General features: G+C 33.7%; 1 protein-coding gene across 1 annotated transcript in view; it reads left to right on the top strand.

The window, feature by feature from the left end:
• Nucleotides 1–27,750, top strand: part of EYS (eyes shut homolog) — a 1,661,361-nt gene that overhangs the window by 931,018 nt on the left and 702,593 nt on the right. Inside the window, exon 25 of the mRNA XM_060283543.1 lies at nucleotides 24,699–24,889. Coding sequence (XP_060139526.1) covers nucleotides 24,699–24,889 — 191 coding nt within the window. The remainder of the gene's footprint in view (nucleotides 1–24,698; nucleotides 24,890–27,750) is intronic.

The raw sequence follows: 27,750 nt of genomic DNA, 5'->3' as shown, positions 1-27,750 counted from the left end.
AATGTCACACTAAATTGTTTGGATTTTATTGGGTAGGCAATATCATGAGGTAGGAAAGTGACATGGTCAAAACTGTTTCAGAAGAGTGATTCTGCAACAGGGAGAGAATGCTAGAAGGGGACTTGATCATCAGGTCAGGTGAGGAGGGTATCACAGTAGTCCAGACAAGAACTGATGAGAGCCACGATACCATTAGAAGAAGATAAAGTACTATGATCTTTATTAAAGAACTATTTAAAGAACTAATCTCTTAATTATTAATTCATAGCACTTTCTACTATACCACATTACCTGAAGAATAATTGTTCACTGTATTGATTTACATTTTGATAACATAAGAAAAATATTAAACAATATGATTTCAGCTAGTAATATATGACACAATAAACTTCAGGGAATACCTTATGTAGTACGATTACGTTACTTTCTAACAATGCTGCCTTCAATTAGTTTACATATAAAAAAGTAAACTCCATACTCTTCTATTGTCATAAAACCCTGAAAAATAATATAGAATATTTCTATGAAATTACCTTGATTACTTTTGTGTCCTTATACGTTCAGAAGATTTTTTTTTAATTAAGATAAAATCAATTACTGTCATTATAGTATAGAAGGTTTCTGTATACGACAGAGGTACACTTAGTTACACTTAGTTACACATATATGCTCTCAAAGCCCTAGTTTCCTCAACTTAAATTGGGATTACAACAGTGCCTTCAGATGATTATTATGGAGATTAAAGAATTCCTGTAAAGTACTTCATATATTATCTGACATAGAGTAAACTATGCAAATACGAGTAATACTAATATTATTAACTAATCAACAAGTCGTTAAATAGAAAGAACTGAAGAATGGGTCATTTAATGTTATTACACATACTGGTAATAATATATTTCCATTTAAAGAGCTTTAAAGTATAAACAGAAATTTTAAAACATTGAAAAACTAAAATTTTCTTAAATCACTTTATTTCCATTCATTCAACTAATTTTAGTAAGCATCTATTATGTACATTGCTCAAGGTCCTGAGCTAGAAAGAAACAAAATAACAGTTCTAGCCCATAAAATTTTACATCCAAATGGTAAATAGTCAAACAATAATATAACAGTGGAAGTATTGGGTGGGCCAAAAGGTACATTTATTTCACATAAGATGGCTTTAGTAGCACTTAGTTGTCTTTAACTTCATTCAAAACAATTTTGTTAGATTTTAGGTGACAGCTGTCATATCAGCATGCATTAAAAAAAAAAAAAACTTATCAAAATTGGTAAAGTTTTCTATAACCATTTTAATATTGAAGATGGAAGGAAAAAGGCAATATTTTTGCCATATTATGGTTTATTATTTCAAGAAAAGTAAAAATGCAACTGAAACACACAAAAAGATTTATGCAGTGTATGGAGAAGGTGCTGTGACTGATCAAACGTGTCAAAAGTGGTTTGCAAAGTTTCGTGCTGGAGATTTCTCACTGGACGATGCTCCACAGTCAGGTAGACCAGTTGAAGTAGATAGCGATCAAATCGAAACAATACTGAGAACAATCAACATTATACCATGCGAGAGATAGCTGACATACTCAAAATATCCAAATCAAGTGATGAAAATCTTTTGCACCAGCTTGGTTATGTGAATAACTTGATGTTTGGGTTCCACATAAGTTAAGTGAAAAACAAAAACAAAAACAAAAAAAATCCTCTTGACCATATTTCCACATGCGATTCTCTACTGAAATGTAATGAAAATGTTCCATTTTTAAAACAAATTGTAACGGGCAATGAAAAGTGGATATTGTACAAAAATGTGGAATGAAAGAGGTAATGGGGCAAGTGAAATGAACCACCACAAACCACACCAAAGTCTGGTCTTCATCCAAAGAAGGTGATGTTGTGTATATGGTGGGATTTGAAAGGAGTCCTCTATTATGAGCTCCTTCCAGAAAATCAAACGATTACTTCCAACAAGTACTGCTTGCAGTTAGACCAACTGAAAGCAACACTTGACGAAAACCATCCAGAATTAGTCAACAGAAAACGCATACTCTTCCATCAGGATAATGCAAAACCACATGTTTCTTTGATGACCAGGCAAAAACTGTTACAGCTTGGCTGGGAAGTTCTGATTCATCCGCCTTATTCACCAGATATTTGCACCTTCAGATTTCCATTTATTTCGGTCTTTACAAAATTCTCTTAATGGAAAAAAATTCAGTTCCCTGGAAGACTGTAAAAGGCACCTGAAATGTTCTTTTCTCAAAAAGATAAAAAGTTTTGGGAAGCTGGAATTATGAAGTTGCCTGAAAATGGCAGAAGATAGTAGAACAAAAGGGTGAATATGTTGTTGAATAAAGTTCTTGGTGAAAATGAAAAATGTGTCTTCTATTTTTACCTAAAAAAACAAAGGCACTTGTTGGCCAACCCAATATTAAACAAAGGATAATAAAATATAGCTAATGACACCACCTAAATGCCATTTTGAATTCAAGGTAGGGTTTTATAAAGAAGTTCAGCATTTGTGTTGAGATGACAAAAAAATCAGTTCTCTAAGAATACAGTTAGTAGAAAACATTCTACAGAAGTAGAGAGGATGGAAACAGGCATGCACAGGAGCATGAATATATATCAGCTACACATTCTGCTTTTGCTGAAGTCCAAGTGAGAAGAGTGGTAATAACAAGGATAGAAATGAGAGGTTTATTTTACAGACAAGAAAAGTGATATTGAAAAACCATGACCCATTCATCCAGTCAATAAAAGAGCACTGATTTGAATATAAGTAGTTCCTGAAACACTTCTGGTATTCTACAATGCTTCCACTTTCAAAGATCTTTTTTTCAAACCACGTATTATCAAACATGGAACATATGTTTCCTTTTGAAGCAATATTTTGGTGCAGTAGTAAGTTTCTCAGCCATCCCATTGGCTCTATTGTAATGTTTCTGTAATATTTATGAATAATACCATGATTCACCATTGTTTCTAGTGAAAGACATTTATGAATTGTAAGCAGAAGCTTCAGAGGTACATCTCCTAGGACACTACAGTGAGTACAGGGGAAATGGGGACTGGCAGTGGGCTTGTGGGAAGTTACAATTGTCGATAAGCCATCAAACAGCATAAGTCAGGGACTAAATTGTTTATAGGCTATGGGTACAAAATGAGTTCGAAGTGGTTATATCCAAACATTCCTTCCAGTTATAAAATTCTATGATGCTAAGACTCCAAAACACAAATGGCAATGTGAGTTAATGGGGGGATTTCAAATAAAATACAAGTGGAATCCCTGTGCTCAGGTAGCTCATTCTCCAGCAGGGTAGATAGTACACATGTGCTGGAATTAAAAAATAAGGATGCAAGTGCAACATAAAATACTTAGGAGGTGAGAATGTTACTGAGTCCAAGCTCATACTGCTTACCACAAAACAGGCCGATAAATCAAGAGATGAGTTCCTGGGACAAGGAATAGCGACTTTATTGGGAAAGCCAACAGACTGAGAAGATGGTGGACTCATATCCCAAAGAACCATCTTGCCCAACTTTGGATGCTAGTTACTTTTATAGAACAAAGCGGGGATGGTGAAGAGGTAAGGCAAAAAAGGCAATAAGTGGTTGCAAATATTTACTGGTTCTGGCCAGACTCCAAGGGGATGTGTTAATTCTTCCTTCTTGTACCCATTCACAGGTGGGCCCAGTCAGGATGTTACCTGTGAACTAAACAAAGGTATTTTAGCTTAATGTTCATTGTATGGGAGGCAAGGTTCCTAGAGATGAGCAATTATGTATACTTGCAACATACCTTTAGTGGTTAACTTGTAGCAAAAGCAATAGAATACAAAGGTTAAAATAAAATAAACAGATCCAATATGGAGTCAGATTTGTTTTTCCTTGTTACAAGAAGAGAATAAAGCATCACTTTTAATTGGAGAACCAAAAACAAGTCCACAGAAGAGGTGTGATATGTAGAGCCCCTGAAGCGGGAAGTACAGATTGCCCTGTAAAACCAGTGGGAACCTGTGTGAGGGGCTTGGTGAGTTGTTAATAAGGGACTCTTTTGAAGAAAGGGAAGGCATGAATGTCTTATTTTTGTTATATTGGAGAATCAGGTTTCTGTATTCCACTGAGGGTGTCCTATCCCTTTATAGTACTGAATCATTGTTAGTAGATTTAACACATGCATTTCATAGAACTATACCTTCCCCAAACCATTTCAAGTCAGAGGCAAATTAAATGGCCTCAATTGTTCAGTCCTATATAAGATATTTTGGCTAAATACTAAGTTTTAACATGCAATGTGCTTTTTAATGTCAAATCTAAAAACCTGTAGAAAAGTTGAAAAATATGGATATAAGTGTTCCCTTATGACCCATTTATATACCTCAGAAGCAAATAACTTATTTTAAACTGATACTGGCTTGCATCACTTTGGCAAAAATAATGAATATAGACAAATGACTGGCATAATAGGCTCCTCTGAAATAATAGGGGCAGTGGGAAACCAAAGAAATTCAAAATGAACAAATTTCTTCAATTAATAGAAGGTAAAGAAAAAATACATTTTCTATGCTTTTTCACTCTCTGCCAGTGAGTTACCTTGGATACACCCAGAGATCTGGGTTTGTACTAGTCCATCACTCTGAAAGTGCTCTCCAAATCTAGAAGCAGGGAAACAAACATCTTACTTTAAATAAGAAGGTTAACTTATCACATATCCTACTGTTATTCATTCACATATTAATGTAGCAGCCCTTCACAGAGGATTAAAAATGTGACACACATTAAGGTAACTTGCAATCTAGTGTTAAAGATAGACATGCAACTAGTTAGTGGTAGTTAAGGTGGTAACTACAGCAGGACTACAGGCATAGAGGGTAATGAGGAGGCATTAACAATTTCTTCCAGAGAGCTTATTGAACACTTCCTGGGCTGAATGATATAGTGAATTTCATTTAAAAAAATTCAGAAGAGTGGTGTATTTGATACAAGAGGCTTGCAAATTAAGTAAGGTTGTTATTATTCTCATTTTTAAAGAAGAGTTATTAAGGCTTCCATTTTCTTTTCTTTTTTTTTTTTTCTTTTTGCGGTATGCCAGCCTCTCACTGCTGTGGCCTCTCCTGTTGCGGAGCACAGGTTCCAGACGCGTAGGCTCAGCGGCCATGGCTCACGGGCCTAGCCGCTCCATGGCATGTGAGATCTTCCCAGACCGGGACATGAACCCATGTCCCCTGCATCGGCAGGCGGACTCTCAACCACTGCATCACAATTTTTAAGTGACTTTCTTAATATAACAGGACTAGTAAGAGGCAGAACATGGACTAGGACCCAATCATGATGGAAATAGTTGCCTTATGTTGAGTGTTTACTATATGCCAGAGTCTGAGTTAAGTTCTCAATGTTTTGGGGGTTTTATTTTTTTTTCAATTAATATTCATAGAAACCTATTAAGTAGAATCTATATGTGGAGTATACTGAGAAACAGAAAAGCAATAAATTGGAAGAGTATGTGAAAATGATTTCGATAATAGATACAACATGAGAAAAGTTGACAAATTAAAGAGAGATGCTGGGAAAGAACTGTAAGGATTCATGAACACAAGGATGTCTTTGGTAATCTAAACCCAATCATATACTACTGACTTGATTGTAGTGTAGAATAAAAAAGAAAAATATTTATAAATCCATGTTTTCTCACCTATTTTTCAGTTGGGCATCGCCTCATGGCAGGAGACCCCAGAAGGAATGGCTCCATTGTCCTGAATGCCTTCCTTGCCTTTACCAAACAGAGGGGTCCACAAAAGAGTTAGGAGAGATAACAATTGCAACAACACAAATGCTATGTTATTTTGTAACTGTGGAAAATTGAAGTTTTAGTAAATTACCCAAAGTCTCACAGTTATTAAATCGAACCTAGGTTTTCTGACTACAAAACTCAAATTGTTTAATCATTATACTCGATTGCTCCTTTTATCACGCTAAAGCTTAACAAAGACTTTCTGCTTCTAACGTAAGTTTTCCAAACAGTCTATACATGAAAATTTACCACATCAAATTAATTCTGATGACACTGGTAATTAACCATGGCCATCAATATTAATAGCAGGAAGTGAAAATAGCTATGGTCTGTGGTCCCTTTCATTGTGGAGTATGTGAATTTATAATTAATTTGATAAACTTCTAGAATGCCAATAGGACTAAGAATCATTTTTAAAGCCTTCTCCTGTATTCATTCTCTAATTCTAAGCAATGATTCCTGAGGAAAGAAAAATAAATGAAGGTTGAGTGACTGAAAGTAGGAAATAATGTGTTTTGTTTCCTAGTTATCTTTTATTCTAAAACATAAAAGCAAACTTCCATGGTATTGCATATTTGTATTTTCATTATACTTTAACAACGGGGAAACAGTATTTAGTATTTATGTGAGCCTTGTCAAACAAATTATGAATTCATATGTATAAATCACCAAAATATTAGAAGATAGTTAGGTTAGTAAATAAGAATAAGTTCGTTATAACTCTGCAGTGGGGAGAGCACCACACTGATAGAATCTTAACAGTATCCCAGTAGGGAAGTTAGAAGCAGGATAATGACAGGGCTATGGGGAAGGGGCGAGCTTAAAATGATTGAAGGAGAGGATCTTTAAAGTTGGGGAATTGAAAGTGGACAAAAATGGGAATATAATGATTTAGAATTAATGGACACAGTTAAGCTAAGGTTTTGAAGCAACTCCTGATAAGCAAACTATTGCTTGATAAGTAAACTGCTTTGACCAGATGAGCAGAAAATTGGTTCTGATAAATTGACCTGTAGGAATGTCCTGAAGGAAAAAGTGAAGTTATTTAATGGTTTACAGTCTTATCTTTCCAGCACAAAGTTTTCCTGATATCAACAACTAAGTCATGTTACCAAAGGTGGGCTACGGTCTTCTCTAAATTGTGTTGACAAAGGTGGCTCCATCTTATGGGGGATCCATTCAGGCTGATGATCTACCAGACTCAAAAGGGGGAGCCCCAGAGAGCTTCTTTTATCCTACTAGTACTTATTTATAGCATTGATTACATAATTAATAGCTTACCATAATTCTGACATCTATCAAAAGGAATTTAAATAATTTTTAATGTGAAAAATAGGCACATGGTCTTTTATTTACTGTTTATTTTTGTTAAAATGTAATCTACATAATAGTATTTGTGATTTCTCAGTATTTACTTGTAAGTGACCTTAGGATTTCTATGTTTTTGTAATCATGAATTCTATTTTTTTAATTTGTTAGTGCTTAAGTGTGTTAGTTGAGAAACTGACAACAGACTGACTTATGTATACCAATTACTATTATTTCTATTTATTCATAATAAAATAGTTACTGATAATAGTATTTTATGTGCCATGAAATTGGGTAAATATTTCACATTCAAATACAGTATAAAAGAAATATGCCACTAAATTTGATGTTATTTCAATCCTCAATCCCCCAAACTATATAAAGTTACAAGATAAATATACTTAGAGTTTTATTAAATTATAGTTGAATCTTTTACTTTTTAGAAATTTTTATTTTCTTCCATATCTTCTTTTGCCTAACAACTATGTTAACTAATAAAATAAATTCTGGAGAATAACTACCGTCATGATTTTCTTTCAACAAAATAAATAGTAAGAAAAATTAAGCCTCAAAATTATCATTTCTGATGGCAAAATTGTGGGCCAAAATTACAAATAAAATTACAAATTAATTCATTAAAATATACTCTTTCATCTTGCATCAGATATCATAGTGTTTTTAGTTGGATTCCTTCACAAAAGTGTGACTGTTAAATCAGGCTTTTCAACTAAGGGACAGTATGTGTGTGATTATTCCAGGATGTCATTATGACATATTAAGCTTGGGCCAATGATGAAAAAATTGCTGCACTGAAATTACAGTGATTTTTAGATATCTTTTTCTGTTAACTTCTTTGTATTATGTCTCATTTAAACCCACCAAAATACTGTTTTTTTTAAAAAATGTGTCAGAGTGTAGATTAGTATTTGAGAAGTATTTTGTCTCTATTTTTGACATGTCTATATATTATGTAAATGTCTCCTAGCTGAATAGCTAATACACCTTATTTTCTTAATTTTTGTAGATATCTCCATGGTTTACCAAATTTTCCATTACACTGGCCAGTAAAATGACTTAAATTTATTCTTAGCAATTCCTAGAAATAAACAAAATCTGAGTTTGATGAGTTCTGACAATGGCTAAACATGCTCCTTTCAAGTTGAGATGAAGAGGTTGGTTTTATGAACATCCCAAATTTATTGAACCAAATGTGAATCTGTGTTATCTGGTGACTTCCCTTCTCAGCACTACACATCTTCCATGTTGACTTCTGAAGCCAGTTAATCTGTAGTGGGTCAAGTCAAGGCCAGTCTCAGATGACTGCAGGAGCTGACTCTTACAGGCTCCTAAATTATTTTAAACAGAATTATGAATTAATTAATTAATCCTCCATTAGCAGGATCACTAGAAGTGAAGACTTGTGGGTTCCTAGAATCTTGTCTGCAGCTGCATCTAACTCATATGTTTATTCAGTCCTTCCATTTCCTTCTTTAGTGAATTCTAGTATCCTAATCAGATATAATTCCAGAACATACTATAAAGGGCACAGGAAGTCTGAGAAAACAAAAGAAACCATTAGAGATTTCATCAAGGATGAGAAACAATTTCCTTCCCAAGTGAGAAAAATAAGTCTCTGAAGAGAAGAATCAAGAAGATAAATGTTTTGAATTGATTTTTGACTCATAGTGTGCCTTCAATCAATCACAGCTGAACAATTGAATGAAAGAACGAATGTAGTGAGTTATCTCATTTACTCTGGCAAAAATGAGTCAAAAATCTCCTTTTCTAGCCTACTGGAGAATGATTCTATAATTCTTCTGTTTTTGAACATTACTTATTTGGGAGACTAAAGAAAGAAGCAACAGCTGTCTCCAGTTTATAAATTTTTCAAGGCAGGAAGGGAAGGGATCTTATTTCAATTAAGGTAGAGAGGCAGGGCCCTTGTCTCTGGGGAAGCTGTACTGCAGCAGAACTGAAGAGGATTTCATGTCCTCTCCCAAGATTCCCTGCAGGAGCTTGAGAAAGTGCTAGAAGGATGAACATGGAATGAATTATACGTGAATCTTTTCATCCCTGTTTAAGAAAAGGAGCAATGCATCAATTATGCATTAAGGCTAGTGAGTTTTGAGATTGAGTTATTGAAAATACTTAGAGTTAATAAGCAAACTTTAATATATGTTACGTTAATCTTGTTATATGTACTTCTTTTTAGTAGTTCCCTATTTTTAGGAAAACACCAAAAATGTTATGAAAGGAAAATGGCAGTGAAGAGGAGTGGACAGGAAGATATGCTGTGAAGAAATAACTAAGAAAAGTAAATATCTGAGTGATTTCATATAAGAAGTCCAAGATATGAATGAAAACTTGGATAGTACAGTACAGACCAAAGGAACTAGGGGAATATTTCTATCTGCCTCAAATTTGCACTTGTTCATTCCAAGGCCACAGCTCTGCTTCCCAAAATAGATACTGAGATATCTAGGACTTAAATAAGTGCAATATCTGACATAGATACAGCAGAATCCTCAGTCAGATGTGCAATTTAACGTTGAGACAGATTTCCTTGGGGTGAAATTGCATGAAGAAATCCAGAGTAACTCAAGACAACCAGCTGGAAGCTACTAGTTTAGCCACCAACCCATTCCCAATTATTAAATTTTATTTTTCTTTTGAAATTGTTTTCATTACATGGTGAATAAATACAACAAAAACTTACATCTTACCTAAATAAACAATAACAAATAAAAGAGAGAACTGTGACTACCATCCACACAACTTAAGGTGTAGAACATTATCAGCATATTCTGTGGCTTTCTTTTTGGTTATCATTCTTTAGTTTTTCTTTATAATCATATACCATACCACTAAACAATATAAAAATACAATATATGTACTATATTAATAAGATATGTATAAAAAACCTTAAGCAACACATTGTTTTATTGGATGTTTTGAAATTTATATAAATTTTAAAATAATGTATGTTTCCTTTCTGATCTTACTCTTTTTGATCAACATTTTGCTTATTAGAATCCTCCACATTGATGCATATTGCATTTTTCCTAGTATGTATGAGCAATATAGTTCTTTATGGCATAAGGATAGAGATGGACGTGTGCATCATACAGGGTGAAAACATTTAACTTTTCCAAGTTGATTTCATCTATGCCTATAATCCCAATCAAATTCTCTAATAGCTCTGGTTATTTTATAACTTTGGGAATGCCTCATGTTTTCAGACTGTATAATTTTTGCCATCCAAGTAGTTGTAAAAAATATCTCACTGGAGTAATTTGAAATCCTGGTATACTAATAAAAACTAGTATTTTCCCCTGTGTTACTGGTAGTTCATATTTTCTCTTTTGAGAAGAGTCTTTCCAAGATTTCTATGCCTTTTTTGACTGTATTAATTGCTTTTTTCTTATTAAATTGTAGTTTTAGTTTGTCTGTGTTTAACTTTGGATACTGACCTCTTGCCAGTTTTATGTTTTGAAAATGTCTTCTTACTGTTTGTCTTTTATTTTCTTTAGCGTTTTCAGATTAACAAAGTTCTTAATTTAATGTCCTCAAAAAATCCCTCTTTTTATTTATGACTTATTTTTTTTGAGTCTTTTAAAATAAATACTTCCTTTTCCCAAACTCACAAAAATATTCTTCTATATGTTCTGTCAAAAGCACTAAAAAGTTGCTTTTCCCATTTACTTCTTTGGGCCACATACAATTGATATCTTTACATATGACTTTTAATTATGAACAATTTCAATTTTGTCCATAAGGATGAAAAATTTTCTCAATATCATTTTAAATAGTTGCTCCAGAAAGGAGAGAAACTCCTACTCACAAAGCTTCCCTTGATCTTTTTAGACAAAAGTGGTCAATACTTTCTTGTTTGTGATTTCTACAGTTTTTAAATAACTTTAAGGAAAGTCCTCTTCTTCATGTTAATTTCTTTTCAGAGAGTTTTGACAATGCTTAATTCTTTGTGCTTCCATTAACTTCCTCATATCTTAGAACTACTACTTAAAACCCCTCAACTATTTAGTTTTGTAGGGTATTTCCCCATAGCATACCCTAGACATATAGAGGGGTCTTTAGTCACACCCACCTCTCTTCCCAACATTTCTGCTGCTCTACTAAAACATAGAGAAAGTACTCTTGCCACAAAGTTAAGAAGTTTGGAAAACAGCCTTTTCATGTGCTGAAGTTTGTCACGGTAAATGGCAAAAAGATGTGTCCAGTGCAGCACTTTTATACTTGTGATTTCAGGTAAATTTAGAAATACTACATCATCTTACTTGTGTCCTGCATTTTCAGGTTTGTTCCTTTTGTCTTTGCTTCTTTGCCTACTTTCTGATTGCTGGAGCTTTTGATTGAGTTTATCCTCTAAAATTGTAGTTATTTTCTCTTTTTCAATTCCTTTAATGTTGATCTTTAAAATTTTATCATACATACTTAGTGTATAAAGTTTATCAATATTCATTCCATATTCTTAGCAAACACAAGGGTCATTGAGCACTGCCCGTCATCTCTGCTCCTCTTTATCTAACATCATCTTCCATTTTACCTCCATCTTATTTATGACTATTATTATATTATACACATATATTAGAAGAATTCAAATCTAACTGAAAGTATAGGTTAGCAATTAGCATTCCAGTTAAGTATGATGAGTTAATCACATAAATACCTGTGCTTCCTCCTGAAATTCCATAAATAGTGAGATAGATAGATAGATATAGATATAGATATATAGATACAGATATATTGCTCAGACAAAGGTAATGTAGAGGAGAAAAAAGATATAAAAATTTGCAAGCTGGAAAACAAATGAACAAGGGCTGTTTTGTCTGAAAACAGACTAAACAAAGCTGAGAATTTGGAAACTAAAATTAGGAGTGGGAAAAATAGAGAAGCATGGTGATTTATAGCACAGAATCCTCAGGAGCCTCAGGAAACAGCCACACAAGATAACTGGGAGTGTGAGTGAGAGTGGAGTGAAAATCCCACTAGTCAAATGCTTTAGAGCCGATACATTTTTCACCACACCATCTATGTAGTGATGTATCCATCAGTCCTTGAGTGAAATCAGACTAATTTTTAACCTTAATGTGTCAGGTTACCCTGCACAGCCCACTGAGCCAACTGAGACATATGACGACATCCAGATGACGAGAAGCCTCAAATCTTTACAAGATATTTTCTCAAGGAAATTCATATCTTTTATTTCCTGATTTTTATTGCATTTTTTTCTAAATTAACACATCTCTATCTTTAACAACATCAGAAGTAAAAGGAGGCATTTTAAGTTACAGTATAAAACTAATCCTCAATAAAATTAAGTAGAAGTTGTTTTAATACTAGGAAAAATGGAAATATTAAGTGATTATTACAGTTTTCAGACATTCTAACAGTTTACACATTTTAAAGTCTTATTATAATAAAGTAATTACTTTAAAAATGTTTGACTTACAGGTGCAGTAGAGATAAATGGTGTAAAATATCAGTAATTTTCTGGAAGGAAAATCCAGTTGTTTTGCTTAATAAAGGTAAAGACAACTTGGTTCTTTTACTTAGTAATATGAGTTCCAAATCATTTCTCCGAAATCAAAATAGAGTCAACACTCAAAATATGTGCCCTGGAAAAACTAAAACTTGTCAAAGACGTCATATAGTGCCCCAAATTTGCACAACTATGAAGTAATGAATCCCCATTCAAGTCTTCTGAATTCATATCCAATAGTTCTACCATGAAAGTTATTGTTCTTGACTAGATCCTTTTTCAGTAATATAAAGGCATTTCTGCTAGCCCACCAGAACTTCCACAGTCACTGGAATATAAAGAAAATAAGCTTAGTATTTTAAAAATGTGACTACAGAAAACAAACTGTATTGCATGTGCGTGTTCCTCAACTTTCCATCAATACACTTCAGCATGGTACCCCACTGCTCTTCTTTCCTAATCCTGACTCTCTGACTGCTGCTTCCATGCTGGCAATATCATTTTCTTGGCTTATAAACCTTCCTCCTTGGACTCTCATAATGAAAAATATATCATTTCTTCTTTTTTTTTCTCCACACTCCATTCCAAAAGAATTAGAAGTGGCTTTTAAAAATGCCACATAGTACGGATAAGTGAGGAAACATGCCAAATATATGTGGTTTGTGCCTTGACATATTAATGATGAATTTTCATATCAGTAGAAGGCGCATGAAAGGCCAGTGGGCCTTCTTAGAGTTTCCTAAATGTGGCTGTTCTCAAAATAAATCCTCTAACCTGTCACACCTGCAGGAAAATGTCCACGTGCAAGAACAACTCCCATCAGTGGGCACCTTAAAGACTGCTCTGTGTGCGTGTGTGTTTGTGTGTACTCGTATGTGTACACATATGTGAGTGTGTATAAAATCATATTATCTGTACATTTTTATGTGCATAGCATGATTTTAATCTTATTATCTGGGTCCCACAATTTTGAGACACATGATTCTCTTTTTCCTTTGTACTCTTCCCTGTGGGCAGCTGCTGGTTAATAGCAGAAATCTAACAATGTAGAAAGAGCAGATGAAGAGTTGAAAATTACATTTAATTAAAAACTGAATGCTAGGAATAAAGTGAGATATGGATAATCACTATTAACACCTCTATTTCTCCCTTGTCCATCAGTAACGTCTGAGCATTGAAAAGAATTAAAGCTGATAATTGCCACGACAGCTTAAGGGGGATAATTAGACTGTAGGTATTATTGAAATAACATGAGAGATAGTAAAATAAAGTACATGAAAAAAGAAAATTAAGTGAGTAAATATAAAGTATTTATGATTCTATTTAATTACATATGAGTAAAGAATTAACTATCATCACAGGGAAAATATTTTACTTTTGAAATGTTGCCCAGAATAAGCAACAACATATCTGGAAAATTAGAAAAGCGTATTTCAAGTTTTACTAATTATAACATAAGTTATTATAGGAGAGGAAAACCTTTCCCATCTTCCCTTCTCAGTGCTTTGGGTGGTCTAATAATTAAATTGACAGAATAACAGGAGAAAATCAAATTTAATTTTGTATATACAGCAGCTCATAAAAATATGAGACTAAAGAAGTGACCAAGGTAGGCAGATTTTGTACCTTTTAGACAAAGAAACAATAAATATAGGAAGATTTAGGAAAAAAAAGATATTTAGGCTAGGGGTAGTAAATTAAAGAAGTAACAAAGTTTGTTTCTTCAACCTTCTCTACCCTGAATTCCTTGTCTCTGGTAAGACACCCTTCACATGTGAGATTATATTCTACTCTCAGAGGACAAAGGAGTGTCAGAGTTTCCTTCATGCACAGGTTGTTTCTTAGTACCTTTAATTCAAAATAATCAATATGGCAAAGTGGCATATTTGGGGGCAGCCTGCCCTCAACCCCATCATTATTGAGACAGAGTGTTTGGTTACATCACATAGGGGATAGTACTGTAGGAGCATTTGTATTTTTATTGTACTGCAAATTAACAAGCATTACACTTTAGCAATCAGTTTTTAGCACTTGCTAAATTTCTACTTTATTCCCAACCATCATAGTCCAAATCTTATGGCTTCTGATGAATACACAATGTGACACACCTATGTAAGTTTATCCATGATTGGTCCCCTAAAATCTATTATCATGATACACATTGACAGATAAAGTTACTCTTTCAACATATTTTTTCATTTGTCATTACCAGTCTTATAAATGGAAAATTTAGGTTGTCAGAATCAAAAGAAAAACTAAATACAAAGACTTCTCAGCATGAAAAAATGAGTTCCTCCTAAATTTGCATGAGCATCTTTCCGGAGCTCTCAGAGCCCAGGAACAACAGAAGAGACCTGAGTTACTCATTTCATTTTCTCTGTAAACTCGTTGGTCAAGGAGATGAAGGGTTAAAAAAAAGTAACAAAGGTCTCCCCAGCACGGCCACATACTCATTTCTCTATGGAAATGTATTTTTCTCATAAGCCTCATATGTTTTATGTGGTAGGTAAATTTCCAGCCCACCAGGAAGACTCTATATAGCCTATAATATTTCTTAAACAATAAACAGTAGAAAGAGAAGAAGGAGGAGATATTATATGAATCACCTCAAAGGTTAAATATAGCTTAATTTCAAGTACCTTTAGTAATCAAATAGTTATGTAAATTAGCTAAGAGCTCAATGATTATTTATAATTTTTTAAAAAGCCATACTCGGAAACTAGATGATAAGCACTTTGGAGCCCACTGGAAAGTGGGGTACAGTTTGTACATTCAATGATACACATCATTACACTGTTCTCGTACATGATAGAGAATATAAGAATTCAACACGAGGATCCACACTGGACCTTTTTAAAAATGAGTACTGTATTTTGTTAAAAAATTCCAAAGACTGTATGTTTCCAAAAATTGATCAGCAGCCTGTTCACACAAAATAAAACTGGTGTTAAAGAACATGAGCTTTGATAAAAGAAGCCCATTTCTAAGATCTATCACTTTGATCAAATTACCCTATCTAAGCCTGTTTCTCAGATAGAAACATAGGATTCATAAGAACCTAGTCCTTACACACTTTACAGACTGAAGTGAGACTCAAACTAGATGATGCGTGTAATGAGGAAAAGACAATGGGATATGAATTACCTTATTAACAAAATTTACAAAGTAATTATCATTATTTAAAAATTTAGCTTTATTCATATATTTTATTCCTGTAAACAGGTAATAAAACAGCTTAAAACAAGTGAGCTACTCAGGAAAAGAGGGCACTTCTGGACCTTACAGCAGCCCCATCACACACCACCTTGAAATCCTTCGGGTTCTACCTAGATGTACTGAATGTAGCCAGACCATGTGCTTCAGACCTTCCTAAATATCTGCCTCAGAAAAATGTAGAGCATATTCTTGTAATAACTATTTTAAAAATAAATTTTGCAAGATCTTTGTTTCATTGTAGGAGGTTTCTCTCCCAAATACAGACTGGAGCAAATTCTTTGTCTAGCACTTCTACATATTTTATAACAGAACAACCTTCTTATTGCCATTGTATTGATGAAGAAACTGAGAGGATCAAGTAGGTTAAAATATTTATCCAAAATCCCACAATTATAAATGATAAAGTGTATAATTAAACCCAGGGTTCTTAACTAAAATTATATCTGTTGTAATTACAAGATCATAATAGGGGCCACCTTAATTTTATGGGTAATCATTACATTAAATTAAATCTTTTGTAGTTATTTTAGGATGTTGTACAATTCACAATTTTATAGGTTGACACAGAATTTGCGTGGTAAATTTAAAAAAAACCTCCAGAAATTAGAAATGGAAATTCACATTGCCCAATTTATTTAATAAAGCTAAATAAAACTTTAGTATGAAAGTTAGAAAGGGAGCCAGGAAAAATGAAAATTAAAAGGCAATCTCAATCATCAGAATAGGTGCAAGTATCCTAAGCATGGATTCTTGTAAATGAAATCCATATATGTACATACATTGTAAGCAAATGGGATTTATTTCTGGGATAAAATAAGGGTTTAATATTAGAATATCAAAGTTATTTACAGTATAGTCATATCAGTAAGTGAAAAACCAATAAAATTTAATATTAAGGTCTGCTAAAAATGTCAGTGAACTACAGAATAGAAGGGAAATTCCTTTTACAACACTTGGTATCTTTTTTCTGTGTCCCTCACAGCTTCCACCTGACGTTCTTTATAACTCCACTGTTGTTATAACTCTACTGAGGTATGACCTGTATTGAGGTATAATTGACATATAACATTATATTAGTTTTTGGTGTAAAACATAACAATTCAATATTTGTATACACTGTGGGATGATCACTACAATAAATATGTTGCTGAATCCAAGCTCATTATGCTCACCATATAACGGGCCAATCAAGCCCGAGACAAGGTGTTGGGGCAGGGAATAGTGACTTTATTCAGAAAGCCACCAGACCAAGAGGATTGTGGGTTAGTGTCCCAAAGAGCAATCTTACCTGAGTTAGAATTCAGGCTTCTTTTATACTAAAACAGGAGGGGATGTGGCTGGTTGTTGCAGACTTCTTGGTGCAGGCCAGACCCCAGAGAAGATGTGAATCCTTTGTTCTTGCAGCTGTCCATGTAGCTCTGATCACCATATTACTGTAAGCGTCCAAAAAGACAATTGTTATTTTTTTGTTCTTTTTTGTTTGTATCTCTGTATGAATGGGAAAGTGTTATATTTTTAAGGTCAGAGCCTTGAGAATGGGCTATCCTGTATATTTCATGCTATAGGCAACATTCCTTTGCAAAGGTGCAGAGCCAGCATGACTAAGCACAGGCAACAGAGCACAAAGGTTAGAGCTAAAGGAATAGATCCAACATGGAGTCAGGTTTGTTCTTCTCTTTCAAATCTAGTTACCATCCATCACCATACATAGTGTCAACAACAACAAAAATAATCAGTAGTCAATGTAAGAAGAAATGGAAAATTTTATTTGAGCCAATCTGAAGATTATAACCTGGGTGACAGCTTCTCAGAGAGCTCTAAGAACTGTTCTGAAAAGGTAAAGGGGGCGAGGCTAGTTTATATGTGACTTTGGTAAAGGGGTATATATGTGCAATCAAGCACTCATCTTGGTAAAAGGTCACTGCTACTTCTGAGGAAGAGAGATCTTAGTTAATGGTTTTAACACTTTTCTAAGTATGGGAAGAGGCAAGAAACTGAGTTCCTAAAATTTTCTCGTGGAAATACTTAACTATCTTACGGTCAGCTCTGCCAGGTTTCCCACAGCACAAAGTGCCTCGTCTTGATCTTCACCCAGAATTCCTTTCAGGATGTACTGTAGGTCAGTGACTACAATGGCTAATGATTTGATTCTTGTAGAACTGGATGGTGGGCAACATTCTTTATCTTACAATCCCTTCCCTTTTGGTCTTAATTTCAACAAAAGTTTAGGAGGCATTTCATGACTAATTTGCCCCATAGTTCTAGGAATGCTCAATCCCAGGTCTGTGTTGATTTCTTGATAGGTCACTCAACGTGCTATTACTGGTCTAGGCCTTGTTAACAGTAACTGAAGAGGAGTCTCTCGACCTCCTGTCTTACTGGTCTGTTACAGTCCAGGAAATTGTTCCCTCTTGGTGCTTCCTCCCATACCTAGATTTACACTACTACAATCATTGCTTTTATGGGACTATATATTTGATCAATTGTTTCAAGTCACCTAACCATCAATAATTTTATCAGAGGCTCAGTCACATACTTGTTTATGCAAGAAACAATAACCTTGTAAAAGAGGCAGGATACAAGTAATAAAGCTAGTAATGTTATAAGGTCATAAGTATTTAAGCTAAGAACTTCCCTTAGGTGTGGCCCAGTGTCTCCCCAGGTTGTCTGACCAGTCTGTTCTGCACCAATCACTATCTTTAAAGGAAATAATATATTGGCATCATACCTAAAGTTCACCTAAGGTATCTGCACGTACAAGGCAAGTGGTGGGTCATCATGACACCTTACAGGACTGAGAAAGAAATGTTATCTTCTAAGGAGTTACCTGGCTGGTACCAGAAGAAGGAAAATTGATCTTTATGGTTGAGCAGGTATTTCTGCCCTTGGGGAGGTCTGATTAACACAAAATGAAGATGCACAGTGCACACCAGAAGGGAGGGAAGAGATCCAAATGGGCAGAGAAAGAATTTTATGTTTAAATTTTTCTTGTCTTGCCTTAAAATTTGAATTTTACTTCACAAATAGTTAATTTATTCATTTTTGTGATGAGGACATTTAAGATTTATTCTCTGACCCCCTTCACCCATTTTTGCCCACCCTCACCCTCATCCCCTCTGGCAACTAGCAATATGTTCTCTGTATCTCTGACCTTCCTTAATGAGTTAGAAGGTATCACTTATAAAAGAAGAGCAAAACACTACACTCAAAGGTGAAGGCTTAAAAGCCTTCCTTCAAAACAAACAAACAAAAATGCCAAATCTCATTTTAATTATTTCAGCTCATTGTTTCCTCTGATGGTCCTAAGCAATGTAATAAGCTAATAAGACAGTTTAAGAATTAGAAACAAATGAAAGATGTCATTACTCACAGATGATACAGTATTGTTAAAAATAGGAGAGTTTAACCAGGTTGCTTCATATAAAACAGTCGATTGCTTTTCAATATGCCAACGTGAGTTAAATATGTAATATTACAAGGGACTATTTAAAATAGCAACAAATTCAGAAGGTTTATAGAAGTTAACCTAAGAAATTATGCATATGACCTTTATAGAGAAAAGTTATAAAACTGTATTAAAAATGTTTTAGAAGCTCTAGTAAAATAGGGACATATATACGTCCATGTGTAGGAGGATAAAGTGTCACAAAGATATCAATTACTTACAATTTTTTCCATAAAATCAATGGGATTCAAATTAGTTTCTATTCAGAGTGTTTATGTAATTTAAAAGGATGGACGCACATGTTACTGATTCCAATATTTGTATCAAAAGGCACAGGACAAACAGTCAGTAACACAATCCCAAGGAAGGAGAATATGCAGCATTGCATTACTCGATATCAAGATGCATCCCAAAGCTATACTAAGTAAGTCAATCTTTGATTGGTTTGGGGTTTACAGTCTGATCAATGGAATAGAATAATGATCCCGTAAATAGACCTACATAGAGGAAGGGGATGCATGACAGAACTGGGAATGTAGATGAATATGGGAAGTGTGCCTGCTCTGTAAGTTATCCTAGGATAATTGACATTCCACCTTAAAAGACAAAGGAGAGGGCTTCCCTGGTGGCGCAGTGGTTGGTCCGGGAAGATCCCACATGCTATGGAGTGGCTGGGCCCGTGAGCCATGGCCGCTGAGCCTGCGTGTCTGGAGCCTGTGCTCCACAATGGGAGAGGCCAAAACAGTGAGAGACCCATGCACCCCCCCCCAAAAAAAAAAGACAAAGGAGAAAGAAAGGGCTGTAAGGAGTCTATACAGAGTCAATACTAAACAATCCTACCATAGACAACTGGCCGAAATGTTTTTACAGAGGAAAGTGGCATGATTTGATTTGTGTTTTACTTCCTATCCTGTGGGTGACTATTAAAGGAATTTTCTCTGATAATCTATTTCCATTTGCCAGTGAAAGGAAAATATTGTGATCATAGGTGTTGTGCTTCCTTTCACAATGACTGCTCATTGCTTTCAGAGAAAAATGTGTTCAACTGTTTGACTGGTTGTCTCTCAGTTTCTCTTGCAATCACATCATTTCTTAAATCTGCCTCTGTAACTCCTATTTATTATATATTTCCTTTGGCTGCATGGAGGAATCTCTGCCAATCTTAAACTACACTTTCTGGCTTTGCATTTCAGTAGTACTTGTTGTGATACCTTATTTTTTTTTGCACTATACAATTATACTTGCTCTATAAATTATGTCATTGACTCACAGTTCATGGACTAATCAATCTGTGGAAATCTATGACAAGAACAAATATTTCATAATTTATTTTAAAATATACTTACTTCCCACAAATGCATTTTCAAATGGCATAAATCTTTAAATTGACAGGAAAAAAATCAGCACTTTTGAAAGCATGAGTAGAGTGTTTAACAAACTTGGTACAATAGTAAACAGTGGGTGAAGGTTAATTTGCTTACTTTCTCCTGCTTTATTTGTAGATATTAAGCTAATTGAGATGAATTTAAATGGACTACATAAATTTGGATTTTAAGGTGAATTAAACACAATTTAGAGAATGTGGAACTATATAGTATTAAACATGGAGAGTATTTTGTATTGGTAAAATCCAAGCTCCTCTTTCTAGAAAAAATGGAAATGAACAAAGCCAAGTCACATGGTATTTCTGCAGCTGATATGTGGTTGTGATCTGCTCACTGGTAGAATCAAGACTGAACACAGGCTTCTTAACAAACTAAGTACACCTTCCTATATGAATTATATTTATGTGATACATATAATCTTTTCTCAAACTGAAACTTCATTTAACAGAAAAATTTGCACACACACACCCACATATCACAAATGTCCACTATTTTTTTCCTAGATATTACCTCCAAGACACATGAAATAATAAAGGATCATTTTGCATTTTCAGTTGCAAATTATTTCTTAACATTTAGTTAGTGATACATACTCCAGAGAGAAATACATAGTTTGCTATGAATGTTTCTTTGAGTTTGAGTGATTATTCATGGATTATACTGATGTTGACAGTAATCTACTAGAAATAGGGTTAAATAATATACATCCTTTTTAAAGTGTCCAGTCTTTATAGAGTCATTATCAAACTATTAATATTGTAGGAGAGCCTGGTATTCAGTTATTCTCTCATAAATTTCCAACTTACATGTTTAATCTTACATATAGTACACTAACCACAAAAAGACTCCATTCTTTGAAATGTGATATGCTAAACCATAAAACCAAAAGAAAAAGACTCAGCTAAGAATTACTTACTTTTTCTATGTATTTATTTTATTAAAGGAAAATGTGCTGTTGGAGTAATTGTTCATAACTTATCAAAGAAGAATATTATACACATTAGTTGTATTTTGTTTGTTCTAATTTAAATATGTATTTATGCCTCAGAAGCTATATTTGCCATTTCTTCTAAAATATATTTATTTTATTATTCTTCTATCTATTTAAAACACTTCTTTGTGCTATGGGGGAAGGCAGGGTTACTGGCTTCTGATTTTTCACTGAAAAAGCTTTGAAGTTTTCTTTATCTTCATGCATTGGAGCTGGCTATGGATTACTGTGCACTGGAAATTCAAATAGTTTTGTGTCAAAATTTTCAACTGCCCACCCAGCATCAACCAAATTTCACATAAATTTTTTAGTGACTAGACTCATTTGTATACTCAATATGCACGGTTAGAAATGAAGGTAAGAACTATGTCTCAGAAGGAGAAGCAGAGGCAGGAAGTTGGAGATGAAAGTTAAGGTCTCTGGCTTGGACATGTGATTTGCACTTCAAGTCTTTGATCTGCTAATAACCAGGAAACAAAGTATGAATCTGGGAAGTACTGGGATACCAACTTCATCTGCGGTGAACCCTACCCCAATGTCTGAGTGGGAACTGGCCCCATCCTCATCTCCAGTGGAGGGCTCCATATGTGACCTCGTTCTAGCCAGTCAACTGCTAGGAGAGGTTCATTCTACACTTAGGAAAGTTCTTCCTTCCTCTTTTGAAAGCTGAATGACTGGGGGCACAAATAAAGAGGTATGTCACTTAAGCTACCACTGGCCACCATATTAGAATCAGGAGAAAAGCAAGCCTTAGATTAAAGCTTGCCATGTGAGTAGAAGAACAGAGACAGAAGAAATCCAGCTCTTTTATGAGGACGCAGCTGAGCCTCTACATACATAAGCATCCATCTGGAAGCCTGTCCTATCCTTGAGCTTTCTTTTACATAAGCCATTAAATTTCTTTGTTGCTGAAGCTACATTGAACTGGGCTTTCTGGTTAGTTACACCAAAAGCATATAACCTCATTCAGAGGTATAATTATAAAATGAGGGCATACAATTCAGATAACAATTCTTCTATTTGAAAAAAATGAAAACCAAAACTCAGGAACTTGTAATTTAGTTCTATATAATGAAAAATGTATAGAATTATAGCCCATCATTACTGAATATAGTCTCTATACATATCTTTTCTTCACAAAACCATTCTGTAATTCGCACCATGACTCTTTTTAATAGATTAAGATTTTCACTAAGGGAGATGTAAAATAAAATCTGTATTCATGCATTTGAATAGGAAACACTACAAATATGGTTGAATACTCTATGCAAAATATTTCCTGATTTTTTTAAATTCAAACATAAGAAAATGTAATTTTCCAACCACATTTAAACAAAATTAATTATATTTTCCATAAGAGATAGTGTTTTTACATGTTTAAGAAAACCAAGCACTTGGGGTAGAATGCTGAACCAAACATGTATGGCTCTTGACCTCATGTAGCTTACAACTGAGTGCATGTGTGGGCTTTTATTACAGAGCACTAATCACATGATGGCAAAGCCACTTAATTTTTAAAAAGTTAGTCCAAAAAAATACATATCTTAAAATAATGAAATTAAAATAAGTTTTGAGTTAGCTACTGTTGGAAAATATATTTCTTTCTGAACCATTTTAAAGATATATAGTGTTTTCATTATTTCACCAATGTTGAGTACATCCATGTTGTAAAGTTAGTCTTTTTCTGAAAATGTATTATGCTTTTTTACATTTTGAACTTTAAATATAACAGATATTTGTCTCCATTCACAATTCATTCAAATAAATGGATGAAATTTTTCAAATTATTTAATGTTTTGCCTTTAACATCATCATTAAAATTTTACAAGGAAAAAATACTTGTCTATATAACAACTAAAACAACTCAAAAGCCAAAATTGAAAGCATTGTTAATATTTTCAATCTTTAAGCAACTTTCTAATGAATTCCTTGATTAAAAATATATATATATGTTTTTTATGTCTACAAAGCACAAATGTTTTCTGTCAGTATTTTGAACCTTCTTATTTCTACTTAAAAGGAAATATTTTTCTTTGAGGTTTAGCTGATTATTTCCTTAGAGCTTTTTACAAGTTTGAAAATTTACACAATGAGTATTTCTAAAGCTTTATTGAAATCTTAAAATAAGAAAAATACTCTGCATAAAATGTAAACCGTGTTTAAGTTTTAAAATACAGATTTTATGAAGAGTGTTATCCTATGATGGGCAGTAAACTAAATCTCACATTGTTTCATGAATAATCTCTTCTATCAATATTAATTGTGAAAGAATAAACAATTTGGAAGTTTTAAATGAGAGTTTGTATATGTGTATGTGTGTCACAGAAGGAGGACAGAAAGGAGAGAGATTCAAATTCATGGTTACAGGAATATCATCAATCAGCAAGGATCAATCAAGTATTTATCAAAGAAAAGTAACTTTTAATAATGATATAATTAACTTAGAGAAATGAGATAACTAGGTTTCATTAATCATATATTTATAAATTTAAGAAATTAAATTGTCAAAGTATTTTGCTCAAAATGACTCTATTTTACTTGAAAGAATAAGGCTAATTAAAACATAATCATTCAGAAAGCAAAAGTAAAACAAAGAGAAAGAGATGTTTTTTAAGACGCTGAGATAATATAGCATTGCTACAAAAAGGTGGCAATTCCTTTATTTGCCAATACTCTTTGTCAGCCCTCAAACACCACCAATCAAATTAACAATGACACAAATCAAAATTTTGTACCAACATCTTACATATACAGTGAATAAGGATGTCTTTAGAAAATGTTCCTATTTCTGGTGACCTGTAACATAAAATCTAGGTAAGAGTACTTGAAGATCTAGACATCCCTACCCTCCAATGAAATTTGATCATGATGCCCCCAGTACATATAAATTATGTCAAACCACTGTGACAATGGCAAAGAAAATAGGTGCCCAAGCTCGTCATAGGTAGAAAAGAGTCAGGTCAGAGCCATTTCAGAAAACATTATGCTAACATTATAATGTGATATCCGACCATTGAACATTTACTTCCAACATAAACTGTATTTTCTTTCTGACTCCACAGATATCAGTTGTGTTTGTTATTACGGAGATTCCTATCTAGAATTTCGGAATGTGTTTTTAAATCCACAAAATAACATCTCCCTAGAATTTCAGACCTCCAACGCCTATGGACTCCTGCTCTACATCAAACAAGACTTAGATTCAGGAGATGGACTTTTTATTCAATTATTTATTGAAAATGGTACTTTAAAGGTAAGTCAAATTTATTTAACATAAATTTTATGAAGTTGTTATGATTCACCACTTTAGTGGTTATTATCAATATAAAATTTAACCTTAATTATGTCTTTTATACTCATCACCAGGCTGTGTGTCCTGTTTTTTGTAATTTCTTCCTGTTCGGTGTACACTATTTATATATCAAAATAGTATGTGCTTTAAATAGCTTTCATTCTCTTCTTTTCTCTATATTTTCAACTTTTCTTCCACAATTGTATTTCCCAATTTCTCAATTATAATTGCTGCAATTTTTTATAATTTTAATGGCAGACGTGATCTGGGAAACCCTGGGAAACCCCAGGTTTCTTTCAAAGGATCTTTAAGGGGAACACTCTCTTTATAATAACACTAAGATGTTATTTGTCTCTTTCGTACTCATTTTCATAAGTGTACATAGTTTTCCAGAAGCTTCATGACGCGATGTCATCCCTCTGATCACTAGTGTAATGTATACTTATATGTTTTTGTGTTTTAAAAGTCTGTTTTAATTTTAGTATTATACATATTGATAGATATAACCCATTACACAAAACTCTTTGGGGCCCTCAGTAATTTTTCAGAGTGCAAAGAGATTCAGATATCAAAAATTTGAGACTGCTCACTTAAAACTTGCCAGTCTTTATAACAATCTTCCTTTAAAAGTCCAAAGTTACACAGCTAAATTTTGAAGCCAATGATGAATTGAAAATGCATGCTCTTTTCCCAAGACCATTCTACCTTATCAAATCACCTCATATTCCTGTTCTAAATACTCAGATTAAGGAAGTCATCAAGTCATCACTGCAATAAGGTAATTAACTCAACACAGTCTAGTATATGAAACATGACAACAGTATTTTTGCCTATCATTTCTTTCAGATGTTATTTAAATATGATATGAATTTCCATATAAGTGTGAGGTACACCTTCTAATTTAAATAAGCCAAGTTGTACAAGTTTGATTTTCTTTAAATACTCATCTTTCTTAAGTAATATAACACATATACATAATTTAGTAAAATGTCTGATATAAACAAATGTCAACCAGATGTAGCAGATTAGTAGTGGTAGCATTATCTTTATTCATTCATCCATTTTTTCACTCATTCATTGAACATTTATCCATCCCCAGTGACAGTGCCAGTTTGTGAGGATTCAATGGTAAATAAAACACACTTTGTTCTCATATTGCTTCAAATTGATTACAGATAATAATAACAGGTGAAAATGGGACAAGAAAATAGAATTATGTAATGAATAGAATACTATAATGAGCCATCAAACGTCAGTCTGACCCTTTAAGATAAGATTTGCTGATCCCTGCTGTACAACATTTTCCTCGACAAAGACCAGAAATTTCCGTTAGTCTTATAATAAGCAGAAAACATGAAGAGACCAAATATAAGGAACTATAAAGCACACATAATATTGAGCCCTGGTCACGTCCAGCACATTTTTCTACTCCTAACTCAGCTCACAACCCAACCAGCCCCTCTCACCACAGTGGATGTCTCCAGAGACATGGTGAACCACACCAGAGACTTGTAGAATTATCGGTGAAAATATGTATGAAATAATGGAGAACAGAGATTTCTTTCACTTTCAAGTGGATAAAAATAAATTCAAATTAGTTGAACTAAGACATTTAGGAATTATAAAATTGTAATGGGTGAAGAGAGGTGTAGAATTTCTTTCTTTTAGGTTTTATGACAAAGAAAACATATATATTGATACTCTGTAATAATTGCTATAATTTATTGGATTGCAATTACGTATTGGGCTCCAACTTAAGAAAATATATTAAGATCATGGACTCTAGAGCAAGAATGTTAGAGTTGGAATACCATCTCGGCCATTTAGGGGTTTTGAGGTCTTGCAAAGTTTAAGCTGTCTGTGCTGGAGTTTACTCACTCATGAAAGAGGGTAGTAAATGTAGGTGTGAGGTTTAAATTAGTAAGTGGATAAATATTGTGAAGTTAGTGTAATACAATGGGTGAGCAAGTAAAGGCATATAAACTCATAGAAGAAAGCCTGGGACATATTAATCCAATATGAGGAGTAGGTATTTCTCTCTGTATTTCTATTTCTTTTTCTCAAAGACCTCGCAGGCCAGTGGAGGTTCTCAGCATGTTCGGTGTTACACATGCTCTTTGAACTCTTTCAAAGATGGTAGATCAGGAATTGTTACTCCGTTGTGTCAGTCCAAAATGCCTGTTCTTTCCACACCCATCATTGTAACGATTTAAAGGAAATTTCAGTGCTATCCTATCTTTATGATTTTAAGATTTTCCTTAATCTGCTATGATTTTTCGAGACTATGCTCCAATTTCCTCATTCATTTTAAAAGTATAATCATATGGGGAATGTATTTACATTACAATTTTCACAAAAGACATATTATGGTTGAACTCTTCCAGTGATCATAATTTAAGACCTATTCAAATTCTAGAAATGCAGAATTGTTAGTCAAATGTTTTTTTAGGAAATTTAAGTTTCAAAGATAAATGTATCAAAATTAATGTTTAAAACTATTTCATTGGCTCTTTCTAATAACAAGGAGGTAAGCAGATACATCCATGTTGGGACTCAAATGTCAGTCCCTTCACTTATTAGCTGTTTCATGAATCACTGTGCCTCCCTGACTGGAGCAGATCACTCCCCCTCAGTTTCCACCTCTGAATAAAGAAGGTAATAAAAGGGTAGTACCTACTTCACAGATTTTTGTTTTTCTTGTTTTTTGTTTTGTAAGAAAGCAATCAGGTGAAACCTATAAATTACTTTAAAAATCCATGGTACAGAGTAACAATCACAGTAGCTATTATTTTATATATATCATATATCATAAAGGAGCTATT

This window comes from Globicephala melas, chromosome 14 (genome assembly GCF_963455315.2).
Source record: "Globicephala melas chromosome 14, mGloMel1.2, whole genome shotgun sequence".
NCBI lineage: Eukaryota > Metazoa > Chordata > Mammalia > Artiodactyla > Delphinidae > Globicephala > Globicephala melas.
The sequence above is the reverse complement of the archived record's forward strand: the minus strand, read 5'-3'. Positions and strand labels throughout refer to the sequence as shown.